This window comes from Pelobates fuscus, chromosome 8, assembly GCF_036172605.1.
Source record: "Pelobates fuscus isolate aPelFus1 chromosome 8, aPelFus1.pri, whole genome shotgun sequence".
NCBI lineage: Eukaryota > Metazoa > Chordata > Amphibia > Anura > Pelobatidae > Pelobates > Pelobates fuscus.
The window spans coordinates 172,678,961-172,694,041 of record NC_086324.1 but is presented as its reverse complement, the minus strand read 5'-3'; the positions used below and the strand labels follow the sequence as shown (position 1 = coordinate 172,694,041).

The following is a 15,081-nucleotide window of genomic DNA, read 5'->3' as shown; positions in this document are numbered from 1 at the left end:
CTGTGATTCTAACTTTAGAATGTGAGAGTCCGGCGCTAGTACCTGTGATTCTAACATTAGAATGCGAGAGTCCAGCGCTAGTACCTGTGATTCTAACATTAGAATGCGAGAGTCCAGCGCTAGTACCTGTGATTCTAACATTAGAATGTGAGAGTCCGGCGCTAGTACCTGTGATTCTAACATTAGAATGCGAGAGTCCAGCGCTAGTACCTGTGATTCTAACATTAGAATGTGAGAGTCCAGCGCTAGTACCTGTGATTCTAACATTAGAATGCGAGAGTCCAGCGCTAGTACCTGTGATTCTAACATTAGAATGCGAGAGTCTAGCGCTAGTACCTGTGATTCTAACATTAGAATGCGAGAGTCCAGCGCTAGTACCTGTGATTCTAACATTAGAATGTGAGAGTCCAGCGCTAGTACCTGTGATTCTAACATTAGAATGTGAGAGTCCAGCGCTAGTACCTGTGATTCTAACATTAGAATGTGAGAGTCCAGCGCTAGTACCTGTGATTCTAACATTAGAATGTGAGAGTCCAGCGCTAGTACCTGTGATTCTATCATTAGAATGTGAGAGTCCAGTGCTAGTACCTGTGATTCTAACATTAGAATGTGAGAGTCCAGCACTGGTACCTGTGATTCTAACATTAGAATGCGAGAGTCCAGCGCTAGTACCTGTGATTCTAACATTAGAATGCGAGAGTCCGGCGCTAGTACCTGTGATTCTAACATTAGAATGTGAGAGTCCAGCGCTAGTACCTGTGATTCTAACATTAGAATACGAGAGTCCGGCGCTAGTACCTGTGATTCTAACATTAGAATGTGAGAGTCCGGCGCTAGTACCTGTGATTCTATCATTAGAATGCGAGAGTCCGGCGCTAGTACCTGTGATTCTAACATTAGAATGCGAGAGTCCAGCGCTAGTACCTGTGATTCTAACATTAGAATACGAGAGTCCGGCGCTAGTACCTGTGATTCTATCATTAGAATGCGAGAGTTTGGCGTTAGTAAAGGTGAGATATTCATTACTACTCATGACTCCACTGTTAGCACCGGTCAACTTATTAGGAACTTCAAAGTGCTGTTTAACTTGTCTGACTTTCTGTTTCTGGGCTGCAATCACATTAAAAACAATTAAAATAATAAAACCTGGGGCGGAGCCTGACTAGCAAGCGAGTAAGACGTGCTCTGCTCGAGCTCCCGCCGGACGGCAACATAAACGCCAGAAATCGGGGGGGTGCAACCCTGAAACACCCGCAAAACGAGGCTACTCAGCTTGGGGAACCCAGTGCACACCCGCAGATACCTGACTTGCCACCCGGAATGCCCGGGATCCGAAGCGGAAGGCTGTGGCCTACAAGAGAGGACGGGCTGGGAAGACGGCCACTTCCCGATAGCCGCTCAGAGCCGCAGACAAGCACAAATCATCCCCCCCCCTTTGGACCGGTGGGGGTTAACCCGGTCCCCGCCACACAGAACCGGCCCGGTCCCTAATCTGCTGATGCAGCTGGCAACCTCAGCTGGAGGAGCAGGCCTCTAAGATGGCGGCCATAAGCGACGACTACACTCCTGGAAGGCAGCAGCAGCCTGCATCACCAGACCTCAATCTACCGGTGAGAGACTCTCTGGACGCAATTTTTGGACTCAGCTACTGGCCCACACAAGACTAGCTGCTGACATACGTCTCACTGGCCCACCTACAGCACTAGCAGGCGGCTCCAAGAGGATTGGGAAACCTCAGAAGGGCACTAAAAAACGCCAAGCCCCAGCAACTCGCATGAATCACCCACCTGGACAGAGGGGATTGACCCGCAGGTACCAGCCACACAAGCGGAGGGCCGCAGACGCCACACGGTAACACGCGCCAGACACATGTACAGCCCAACGCATCCCCCCGCAGGGAAAGACCCTAGACCTGAAAGGACCCCAGGCTCGTGGCAGGAAGGTACCAGCCCTCACACTGACCCAGGGCCGAAGAGGCACCATGTCCACAAAGGGCTGCTTAGCCGGCTTGCTTTATATCCTCGACTGCTCCTATACCCACCTGCGTACAGGAATCGGATGATATGTCTGGCTGGGAGATGCAGCTACAGTGTGGGGTTGGAACTGCACACAGCGGGACTAGAATGTATATAATATACCTGGACACTCTACGACCTAATTGAGCTCTAAGTAATGTACTGCCACACCATACACCAGCTTCCACTAACTACACTGCATAGCATGCCCGCATCCTACAGTGGTAATAGCTTACAGATACAAGCAACCTCACACTTACTTACTCACACCAAGCAAGTTATAGCAATGTTACTCATCACTCAATACCTCATGGCCTAAACACACACGGCATAGAGCATCTATACACTATACGTTAGTCGGCTATGGCTAGACCACAAACCATGCTAATACATAACGCCTATATTAACTCAACTGACCTAGCATTGTTGAGCACATTTTATTGTTATTTTTACTTTCATTGTAACTTTTATATTATTTACCTAGTATTACTCTGACAAAAGAGCTGTTTAGTTAAGCTAGTAAGAATATAAAAATTGTGCGTAACAAAAAAAAATGCTACAGCCTGTTTATATAATGACGTTAAAAATTTGATTGCCTGGAAAGCGCTATAGGAGTAGGGATATTCAAGCCTGTTCATTTATAATCGTTGAACGCACAATCGATTGTACTACAAACGCTAAAGACAACGCTTATTTCTTATAATATGTTATGTTAAAATAATAAAACCTATAGATAAATAAATGTGGGATAAGTGAAGCTGTACAATTAACATAACTCGATGACATCACTACTTCATCACGTTAATATCTCACCTTGTTCCTTGTATTCAATGATTCCTCCATCGTTAGGTCTATTTCATTCACAGTAACTGTAAGAATATAAAGAGACACTCAGGACGGGGCTAACCCATTAATATATTACCAATATGAAAAAATAATCAATTAAACTGGCTTAACTACAATTACCAGAAAAGTAGTGATAACAGGGAATGCGGTAAGAGAAATACTACAGGAGGGGAAAGAGGGGCATAAAGGGTGGGTTTATTGGAACCAAACTATTTATTAATTCAAAAATAAGTATTATATTACTAAAGTGCATAATGGCTTCTACCTGCTTTTGTTTTTTAATTCTGGCTCATTCAACGTTCATGTGGGCCTTCTGATTACTGTCTATGTGACAATAAAATGTATGTGGGTTAGTGTTATATAAATATAATATACATACACTGTATGCCTACTGTACTTACTGTACCTCCCTCTACTGTAATGTAACCTGTAAAGTGCTGAGTACACCTGTTAGCGCTATATAAATATAATATACATACACTGTATACCTACTGCACTTACTGTATCTCCCTCTACTGTAATGTAACCTGTAAAGTGCTGAGTACACCTGTTAGCGCTATATAAATATAATATACATACACTGTATACCTACTGCACTTACTGTACCTCCCTCTACTGTAATGTAACCTGTAAAGTGCTGAGTACACCTGTTAGCGCTATATAAATAAAATATACATACACTGTATACCTACTGCACTTACTGTACCTCCCTCTACTGTAATGTAATCTGTAAAGTGCTGAGTACACCTGTTAGCGCTATATAAATATAATATACATACACTGTATACCTACTGCACTTACTGTACCTCCCTCTACTGTAATGTAACCTGCAAAGTGCTGAGTACACCTGTTAGCGCTATATAAATATAATATACATACACTGTATACCTACTGCACTTACTGTACCTCCCTCTACTGTAATGTAACCTGTAACGTGCTGAGTACACCTGTTAGCGCTATATAAATATAATATACATACACTGTATACCTACTGCACTTACTGTACCTCCCTCTACTGTAATGTAACCTGTAAAGTGCTGAGTACACCTGTTAGCGCTATATAAATACAATATACATACACTGTATACCTACTGCACATACTGTACCTCCCTCTACTGTAATGTAATCTGTAAAGTGCTGAGTACACCTGTTAGCGCTATATAAATAAAATATACATACACTGTATACCTACTGCACTTACTGTACCTCCCTCTACTGTAATGTAATCTGTAAAGTGCTGAGTACACCTGTTAGCGCTATATAAATATAATATACATACACTGTATACCTACTGCACTTACTGTATCTCCCTCTACTGTAATGTAACCTGTAAAGTGCTGAGTACACCTGTTAGCGCTATATAAATATAATATACATACACTGTATACCTACTGCACTTACTGTACCTCCCTCTACTGTAATGTAACCTGTAAAGTGCTGAGTACACCTGTTAGCGCTATATAAATAAAATATACATACACTGTATACCTACTGCACTTACTGTACCTCCCTCTACTGTAATGTAATCTGTAAAGTGCTGAGTACACCTGTTAGCGCTATATAAATATAATATACATACACTGTATACCTACTGCACTTACTGTACCTCCCTCTACTGTAATGTAACCTGCAAAGTGCTGAGTACACCTGTTAGCGCTATATAAATATAATATACATACACTGTATACCTACTGCACTTACTGTACCTCCCTCTACTGTAATGTAACCTGTAACGTGCTGAGTACACCTGTTAGCGCTATATAAATATAATATACATACACTGTATACCTACTGCACTTACTGTACCTCCCTCTACTGTAATGTAACCTGTAAAGTGCTGAGTACACCTGTTAGTGCTATATAAATAAAATATACATACACTGTATACCTACTGCACTTACTGTACCTCCCTCTACTGTAATGTAACCTGTAAAGTGCTGAGTACATCTGTTAGCGCTATATAAATAAAATATACATACACTGTATACCTACTGCACTTACTGTACCTCCCTCTACTGTAATGTAACCTGTAAAGTGCTGAGTACACCTGTTAGTGCTATATAAATAAAATATACATACACTGTATACCTACTGCACTTACTGTACCTCCCTCTACTGTAATGTAACCTGTAAAGCACTGAGTACACCTGTTAGTGCTATATAAATATACATACACTGTATACGTACTGCGCTTACTGTAAATTATACACATGGAGGGACCAGGGGAGGATGAGACATGTGGAGGGACCAGGGGAGGAATTGAGACACCTGGGCACATACACATGGAGGAGGTGAGATGGATGAAGAAGCTGGGGAGACTAGAAGTGATATAGAGAGGCTGGGGAGAAAAAGTGCTGAGGGGAAGAGACACACACATGAGGCTATAGAGAGGAAGAGGAGGGAAAACTACGTGAATGATGACAGGGGTAGGGTTGGGTGTAGGGTTAGGGGTAGGGTTAGGGTAGGGTTATGGTAGGGTTAGGGTAAGGTTTGGGTTAGGGTAACATTAGGGTTTGGGTAAAGTTAGGGTAGGGTAAGTGTTAGTGTATGGTTAGGGTTGAGGTAGGGTTATGGTAGGGTTATGGGGTAGAGATAGGGGTAGGTTAGGTTAGGGTTAGGGTTATGGTAGGGTTAGGTTAGGGGTATGTTAGTGGTAGGGTTAGGGAGCCCTACATATGTGCCGAATTGCCGAAGTCCCGAATTGCCAAAATCCTGAATTTCGGAAGTGCCGAACCAAACGAAGTGCCAAAAAATGTTTTCTTACCCATATTTCCAAACCGAACCGAATTTTTTGATCATGCACATCCCTAATACCTACAGCGTACACCTCTCCCTACTTCATACATTTTTATGTCATTTAATATATTACTATTGTAGTACCAGACTGTTCCTGCTGGACTAGGAGTATCCTTTGCAAAGTTTCATCTTCCAAATCATCAATAATCACAAGGACCTTCTTCACTTCTGTGGAAATAAGTGGGGGAGGGGGGATGTAAGAACCAAAGTCGACAAATGAACATTTAGACTATAAACATAACATTAAACGTCTGGAGGTCAAGTTAAGAAATTGTTGCATTCTGCTCGTCATTCTAGTACCACAAACTCATCTGATTCCTTTTCCATGTGTTATCCCGAAAACCACTCGAAAAAATTATGGGACGTTTTACAGGTTGGTAGACAATGGTTTGAAGAAATGCTGTCTTAAATTCTCAGTTAAACTTGAAAATTGAAACAATTCTAATGTAATGTTTGGAGATAACATGTATTCTGCAATAGTAACTTCAACAGATTCCCTCAGACACCAACTAATCCACCAGACTCCAATTCTCCCAAAGAAAAACATAAACAATCTTCATTAGTGAAATAAACACATAATACAAAAATCAAGAAATAAATATAGGCAGGCTTAAAAAAAGATTGGGGGAACACGCCGAACAGACCAATAGTTAGTTGGATATGTTTCACCCATTTATTCGCGAATATACCATTATCATATCATTTATTGCCCAACACCTAGCTCAGCATATATAGTGGAATCTGGTATTCTGACCAAACACCATAACAAAGATATCTAGCCTACCGTATATCATTGTTTGGGATCACAGATTCCCCCAAATATCCGTAAATATATAACATATAATAAATTCTATGGAACTTACCAAAAAGAGAAAGGAAATGTATGTCATAGATATTTTTCTTTGCAAAATGTAAGATGGAGTACGAACACATCGAAATTGCTTCTCTGATTTCCTCCTCTGTGGTTCTAGATATGTCTATCTGTCTGAACTCCATCAGTATATCCTTCTGGTTTTTCTTACTCAGCAATGTCTGAAGCAATAACCCACGATCTTTGGACCTTGAGAATATCCCAATGTGCTGGAATTTTTAAAAAAATAAAAATCTGATAAAAATCTGAAGAGCAGGGTTGCAAATCTCCACTCCCAAATATTACAGAAGATACTTCTGCATAAATGCAGAGAAGATAAAATTGACTGGTCAATCTGCTCTTATGCAGAGAAAGTTACAAATGAATACTAAGGTTGCACTGAGCACATACACTGGTGCACAGTAAATAACTATATAGGCAGTAGTGCATCAACTCATTTGCAAGACTCTTGGTAGTACTATATATACAACATGTCCATGAAGGTAAGTTGTCTTTAATAGGCATGCATATTTAATTAGCATGTAATATGTCCAGGTGCTTGGAATGTGAAAACGTATTCAAAAGTGCTTCAAGAATAACCAGCTTTTAATGATGAATACCTTTAAAATGGCAAGGCTTCCATTTACATTTTTAATATTCTGTATATTTTTTTATTACATGAAGTATATTAAGTATTAATTATGAGACAGACTTAATACGCAATGTGAAATATGGATGTAAAATCCCTGATTTGCTTACCAAATATTTAGAATAGTGTTTCTGTTGCCATACTGGAAATTAAAGAAGACAGTAGATGTTAATAATGATTGTTTGTCCAGAATTCTTTAATTTCAAGGATTTGGACTCATTGTACAATATGTAATCCAATCTTCTAAAATGAAAAGTAAAATATGATTGTGCCCAACCATTTGAATAGGATGACAAGAAGATAGAAATTAGTAGCCAGCCAGTCACCGTCCCTTCTAGACGTACTGCTGGATAGAAATTGGTAGCCAGCCAGTCACCTTCCATACTAGACGTACTGCTGGATAGAAATTAGTAGCCAGCCAGTCACCTTCCATACTAGACGTACTGCTGGATAGAAATTAGAAGCCAGCCAGTCACCTTCCATACTAGACGTACTGCTGGATAGAAATTAGTAGCCAGCCAGTCACCGTCCATACTAGACGTACTGCTGGATAGAAATTAGTAGCCAGCCAGTCACCTTCCATACTAGACGTACTGCTGGATAGAAATTAGTAGCCAGCCAGTCACCGTCCATACTAGACGTACTGCTGGATAGAAATTAGTAGCCAGACAGTCACCTTCCATACTAGACGTACTGCTGGATAGAAATTAGTAGCCAGCCAGTCACCGTCCATTCTAGACGTACTGCTGGATAGAAATTAGTAGCCAGCCAGTCACCGTCCATTCTAGACGTACTGCTGGATAGAAATTAGTAGCCAGCCAGTCACCTTCCATACTAGACGTACTGCTGGATAGAAATTAGTAGCCAGACAGTCACCTTCCATACTAGACGTACTGCTGGATAGAAATTAGTAGCCAGCCAGTCACCGTCCATACTAGACGTACTGCTGGATAGAAATTAGTAGCCAGCCAGTCACCGTCCATTCTAGACGTACTGCTGGATAGAAATTAGTAGCCAGCCAGTCACCTTCCATACTAGACGTACTGCTGGATAGAAATTGGTAGCCAGCCAGTCACCTTCCATACTACACGTACTGCTGGATAGAAATTAGTAGCCAGACAGTCACCGTCCATACTAGACGTACTGCTGGATAGAAATTAGTAGCCAGCCAGTCACCTTCCATACTAGACGTACTGCTGGATAGAAATTGGTAGCCAGCCAGTCACCTTCCATACTAGACGTACTGCTGGATAGAAATTAGAAGCCAGCCAGTCACCTTCCATACTAGACGTACTGCTGGATAGAAATTAGTAGCCAGCCAGTCACCGTCCATACTAGACGTACTGCTGGATAGAAATTAGTAGCCAGCCAGTCACCTTCCATACTAGACGTACTGCTGGATAGAAATTAGTAGCCAGCCAGTCACCGTCCATACTAGACATACTGCTGGATAGAAATTAGTAGCCAGACAGTCACCTTCCATACTAGACGTACTGCTGGATATAAATTAGTAGCCAGCCAGTCACCGTCCATACTAGACGTACTGCTGGATAGAAATTAGTAGCCAGCCAGTCACCTTCCATACTAGACGTACTGCTGGATAGAAATTAGTAGCCAGCCAGTCACCGTCCATACTAGACGTACTGCTGGATAGAAATTAGTAGCCAGCCAGTCACCATCCATTCTAGACGTACTGCTGGATAGAAATTAGTAGCCAGCCAGTCACCTTCCATACTAGACGTACTGCTGGATAGAAATTAGTAGCCAGACAGTCATCTTCCATACTAGACGTACTGCTGGATAGAAATTGGTAGCCAGCCAGTCACCTTCCATACTACACGTACTGCTGGATAGAAATTAGTAGCCAGACAGTCACCGTCCATACTAGACGTACTGCTGGATAGAAATTAGTAGCCAGCCAGTCACCTTCCATACTAGACGTACTGCTGGATAGAAATTAGTAGCCAGCCAGTCACCGTCCATTCTAGACGTACTGCTGGATAGAAATTAGTAGCCAGCCAGTCACCGTCCATTCTAGATGTACTACTGGATAGAAATTAGTAGCCAGCCAGTCACCTTCCATACTAGACGTACTGCTGGATAGAAATTAGTAGCCAGCCAGTCACCGTCCATTCTAGACGTACTGCTGGATAGAAATTAGTAGCCAGCCAGTCACCGTCCATTCTAGACGTACTGCTGGATAGAAATTAGAAGCCAGCCAGTCACCGTCCATACTAGACGTACTGCTGGATAGAAATTAGTAGCCAGCCAGTCACCTTCCATACTAGACGTACTGCTGGATAGAAATTAGTAGCCAGATAGTCACCTTCCATACTAGACGTACTGCTGGATAGAAATTAGTAGCCAGCCAGTCACCGTCCATTCTAGACGTACTGCTGGATAGAAATTAGAAGCCAGCCAGTCACCTTCCATACTAGACGTACTGCTGGATAGAAATTAGTAGCCAGCCAGTCACCGTCCCTTCTAGACGTACTGCTGGATAGAAATTAGTAGCCAGACAGTCACCGTCCATACTAGACGTACTGCTGGATCGAAATTAGTAGCCAGACAGTCACCGTCCATACTAGACGTACTGCTGGATAGAAATTAGTAGCCAGACAGTCATCTTCCATACTAGACGTACTGCTGGATAGAAATTAGTAGCCAGCCAGTCACCTTCCATACTAGACGTACTGCTGGATAGAAATTAGTAGCCAGCCAGTCACTTTCCATACTAGACGTACTGCTGGATAGAAATTAGTAGCCAGCCAGTCACTTTCCATACTAGACGTACTGCTGGATAGAAATTAGTAGCCAGCCAGTCACCTTCCATACTAGACGTACTGCTGGATCGAAATTAGTAGCCAGCCAGTCACCTTCCATACTAGACGTACTGCTGGATAGAAATTAGTAGCCAGCCAGTCACTTTCCATACTAGACGTACTGCTGGATAGAAATTAGTAGCCAGCCAGTCACTTTCCATACTAGACGTACTGCTGGATAGAAATTAGTAGCCAACCAGTCACCTTCCATACTAGACGTACTGCTGGATAGAAATTAGTAGCCAGCCAGTCACCTTCCATACTAGACGTACTGCTGGATAGAAATTGGTAGCCAGCCAGTCACCTTCCATACTAGACGTACTGCTGGATAGAAATTAGTAGCCAGCCAGTCACCTTCCATACTAGACGTACTGCTGGATAGAAATTAGTAGCCAGCCAGTCACTTTCCATACTAGACGTACTGCTGGATAGAAATTAGTAGCCAGCCAGTCACCGTCCATACTAGACGTACTGCTGGATAGAAATTAGTAGCCAGCCAGTCACCTTCCATACTAGACGTACTGCTGGATAGAAATCAGTAGCCAGCCAGTCACCGTCCATACTAGACGTACTGCTGGATAGAAATTAGTAGCCAACCAGTTAATCAGTCAGCCAACTGATCTGAGATAGCCAGCTAGGCATGTTATCACAGCATTTCAGGCAGCCGTCCAGGCAACCAAACAACCAGCCAGCTGTCTAGCTCATCGCCCTTTATTCTACCATACCATACATTACTGTGCATTATTACCATCACAAACATGTGTAGATCAAGGCCACCCAGCATGTATCTATATATTTGCCCATGTATGTGTGTGTTTAATATATTTACCCTCCGGTACACGTCTCTCGCTGTTTATGTCGATACAGTGTTCCAGGAAACTCTGCATGTCTTCTATAGATTTTGAGGAATTTTTAGATTGAAAAAAGATGATCTGAGTGGAAGACCTGATCTTGTTCTTCAACTCCTCCTCTGTGGCGAGAGATAAAGTCAAACCAATTTTCTCAAAGGAGGAATACACACTCAGCAAAGTGGCCAGCCACGAAATATCAGTCTGTGTCTCCCAGTAGCAGATCAGCAGCTTTCTTTGTGGATCTCTGAAACAGAAACCGGGGCAGGATGAATACCTGGACCTTGATGATCTCTAGGAAATGGTGGTAGAAAGATGTGCCTTCTGTCCTCACCTTATCTCTTGTACAAGCCATTGGCCACCATAAACCCAAATTAAATATATTTTATGGTAAATAATGTATTGTTTATAATGTATTTTTTTTTTTTTATTCTTTATTTTTGTAGTGCACATGCATGATACAGACAGGCTTGAGGTGCCCCAACAGCAATCCTCAGGCGTTTCCCACGTTTTAACATGGGGGGGATGCACAAATCTTTATGTTTTATCAGGCTTAAATAACGTAACAGTAACGTGACAGTAGCATTAATTAGTTAAGGCATCGATTAAGCGTAAGTATATATGTTATGCAGCGTTGGTTCATGCGTATACTATGTTAGTTTCAATATAGATAGTACAGGTAATGCAGTATATGTGATGCAGTAAACAGTTCGCCTACACTGTTAGACATGCTAGGGTAGAGTCGCTCATCATATTAGTTGTGCTTATGATTATAAAGTTTTGTGTTTTAACAAGTTAATACACATAGATTAACAGTAGTTTCTTACTAGCTAATAAACCTCACTATTGCCCTAAGCATCTCAATCATCGTTGCGTTGTGCGAATGCTGGCTGGGAGATACATACAACATCAGTAACTAGACTTAACATTTCTAGTGATATTCAGACTTCACTGTAAGAGTAATTCGCTGAATAAAGCCCTCCAGGAAGGCAGATGCTCGCTAGTACAAGGGCTATCTAGACATGCAGGGAGCCGGGATCACACAGGAGTTCACTCCCAGAGCTGCGTTGGATCCATGGGTCAGTACCATGTGCTGTGCATCTCTCTGGCGTTTGCCGGTTGCTGGGGTGTTCGTCCTCAGCTAGCATTATGCTCTCTCGTGAGTGTCCCCCTGCTCCAGCCTCAAATGAAATGCTGGATCATGGTCCTGCAATGGTTCCCGCTGATCCACTCATGCGAACAGTGACCGGAGGCAGAAGTCTCTTATCTTGTGGGTAGGGGTCCCGTGAGGGGGCTGCTGCGGTTCGCTCATGTGTTGCTTGGTCACTCTCCAGCTGCTCCCCCCAGTGTCAGTTTGGGGTTGGTAATTGCTGCTATTGCTGTCGTTCACACTGACCTCCTGGGGGGCATCCAGCCACCTCTCAGGTACTGCGGTCGCTCTGCTCCGTCGTGTAGTTTATGCGGCGGCCATCTTAGCTTGTGCCATGCTGGCCCAGACTGGTCTCGCCGTTGTCCAGCTCCCTGGAGTGTGCTCTGCCTCCCTGGTGGGGGGGCCGGGATAACCCCCACAGGCCCACAGGGGGGGGAACGGGGCCTGTGATGAGCCCGAGGGAGGCCCCGCCGGACCAAGCACGGGAGATCGGCCGTTTCTCCCGCCAGAGCCTCACAACAGGCCCAAACTCAGCGGCCCATACAGTGTCGTCGGCAGTCCGACAGGAGCTGACTTTGCACATGCAGATGGCGCTTGGGTCCTCCTGCCAGTTGGCATCTGTTTGGTATGATTTCCAGGGGGAACTAGGCATATTTAGTCAGTTTTGCAAGGGTTCGTGGAGGAGCTGAATTAAAAATATTACCAATTCACAACTGTACCTACCCACGTAACATAAACGTACACATACAGATATTCTTCCCATGTAAATACAAACATTGGCTTCCTGGACTGTGTGATAATACAGTGATATAATGATCATGGGAGATTTTTTTCATGCATTTTTAAATACAGAATGTGGACAAAATCTATTCCATTCTAAAGTCCAGTCTGTTGGGATTCTACATCCATTGTTTTATCACGAGCTGAGGATATTTTTTCATGGTCTATGTCTGCATCAAGGACTAAGGTTTAAATACATACTGTAATAAAACAATTCAACGTGTAATAAAATCAAAATTATAGTAACGTCAATGAATGGTAATATTACCGACATCTTATTGGCATACTCACTGAGTGGACTCAGACTCCGGTTTATGATATATGAATTCCTCTGGTGGAACTCTTTGTAACTGATCCGTCTCTGTCTCTTCATCCGTTCCCCATTGCTGAGCCAACTCTGCCATTGTCCTTGTTGCTCCCATTATCTCCGAACTCTGTATAGTAGGTTCGAGAACGGGCTCTGCACTTCTCTCGGCTTTCCCACTCGATAACTCTGCCACTCTTTGTGAAACTAATCCACTCGATAACTCAACCACTCTCCCTGAAACTAGTCCAGATTTCACTGATCGCACCGACTGCCTTGGAGACTCTGTTCTTGCAACTTGTTCTTCTTTTTTATGTTGTTTAGTTGGCTCTGAAAAAATCTTTATTCTATTTTCATCTGATGCTATACTCAATTTCCCTCCCTTTTTTCCTGTTCCTGTATTAATTTCCTCTCGTTTTCCCACTGTTCCCGTATTCCATTCCTCTTGTTTTCCCACTGTTCCTGTATTCCGTCCCCCTTGTTTTCCCACCGTTCCTGTTTTCCATTCCCATTGTTTTCCCACTGTTCCCGTATTCCATTCCTCTTGTTTTCCCACTGTCCCTGTATTCCATTCCCCTTGTTTTCCCACTGTCCCTATATTCTGTCCCCCTTGTTTTCCCACTGTTCCTGTATTCTGTCCCCCTTGTTTTCCAATTGTCCCTGAATTCCGTCTTCCTTGTTTTCCCACTGTTCCCGTATTCCATCCCCCTTGTTTTCCCAACGTACCAGTTTTCCATTCCCCTTGTTTTCCCACTGTTCCCGTAATCCATTCCTCTTGTTTTCCCACTGTTCCCATATTCCATTTCTCTTGTTTTCCTATTGTTCCTGTATTCTGTCCCCCTTGTTTTCCCACTGTTCCTGTATTCTGTCCCCCTTGTTTTCCCATTATTCCTGTATTCCATTCCCCTTGTTTTCCCACTGTTCCTGTATTCTGTCCCCCTTGTTTTCCCATTGTTCCCGTATTCCATTCCTCTTCTTTTCCCATTATTCCTGTATTCCATTCCCCTCGTTTTGTAATTTTTTGTTTATCCCCTTCTGCCTTCACTGTCTCTTCCTCTCCGCTCTGTCTATCATTCCACCAATTCCCACCTTGTTTAATCTTCTTTAATCTTTCAGATAATTCTTCCACTATACCTTCACCCCATTTTGCTGGTTGATTCACTGCTTTCTTCTCAGCTCCCAGAGCTGCTGTCCCAAATTCTGTCTCTGGATCTCCCTCTGTCTCCGAATCCCAGTCTGTCTCTGAATCCCACTCTATCTCTGAATCCCACACAGGGTTCTGTTGCATTTTCTGCCTCCGTTTGTCTGGGTTGCACACAGGAGTAATCACTTTCCACGGGAAGAGCTTGTAAACTTCCGGATCAATTCGATGTATCGATATATACGAGCGAGATGGCACTGTGCAATGATTTATGTGAACGTAGCATATCATATGATTTTGCAGCATATGTTGAACTCTGCCCCTTGTTATTGATTCTCTAAGTTATGATTAAAGTCCTCTCTAACATTTTCCCAGCTTCACATTTCCTTTTATGAGCCAAGGCTACATTCTTCTTGCTGGGTGTGGGTAGTTCATATTAATTTGCTGCCGGAAGCTATGTGGGTGATAAAAAATTGCCATTGTGGCTCTTTTGATGATATATTATGGGGTTTAAATTGCTATTTATTGGGAACATGCTCTACGAAGAAAGGTCTGGGAGGAGTGCTAAAGGATCAGAGGGGGCTATTAGAGACATTCTTTGTAATGGATCTCCTGTACTTGGACTGAGTACCTCTGTCAGGTCTGCTTCCTCACGGCTACAAGGGGACCCTGGAGCGCTTTATACCCAGTCACCGATGCTGGACTAAGGGCTACCAGGATTATAGTCCTTTCTCTGTATGCATCCTTTCATGCAGAGCAGCAGTGATTATAGCCTCTATCCCGACACATCATTCAAGACTTAATGTAGGCGGTAGAATGAACACACTTTATTGAAATACACAGTACTCTATATACACAGTTCGTCCTTGGGGTGTTCCTT

At 43.0% G+C, this 15,081-nt stretch overlaps 1 protein-coding gene across 1 annotated transcript; it reads right to left on the bottom strand.

The window, feature by feature from the left end:
• Nucleotides 1-1,053: 1,053 nt before the first annotated feature.
• LOC134571369 (uncharacterized) lies at nt 1,054-14,348 on the bottom strand. Its single transcript, XM_063429571.1, has 7 exons — nt 13,048-14,348; nt 10,808-11,073; nt 7,267-7,298; nt 6,521-6,737; nt 5,742-5,825; nt 2,829-2,884; nt 1,054-1,110 (listed from the first exon to the last, which is right to left on the bottom strand). The coding sequence occupies exons 1-7, from the start codon at nt 14,346-14,348 to the stop codon at nt 1,054-1,056; spliced, it is 2,013 nt and encodes a 670-aa protein (XP_063285641.1).
• Nucleotides 14,349-15,081: the final 733 nt, after the last annotated feature.

Coding starts and splice junctions, on each gene's coding strand:
- LOC134571369 (XM_063429571.1), bottom strand. CDS start 14,348: ATGCAACAGAACCCTGTGTGGGATTCAGAGATAGAGTGGGATTCAGAG. Junction 7,299..10,807: donor CGAGAGACGTGTACCGGAGG/GTAAATATATTA, acceptor TTTAATTTCCAG/TATGGCAACAGAAACACTAT. Junction 2,885..5,741: donor AGTCCAGCAGGAACAGTCTG/GTACTACAATAG, acceptor ATATTCTTACAG/TTACTGTGAATGAAATAGAC.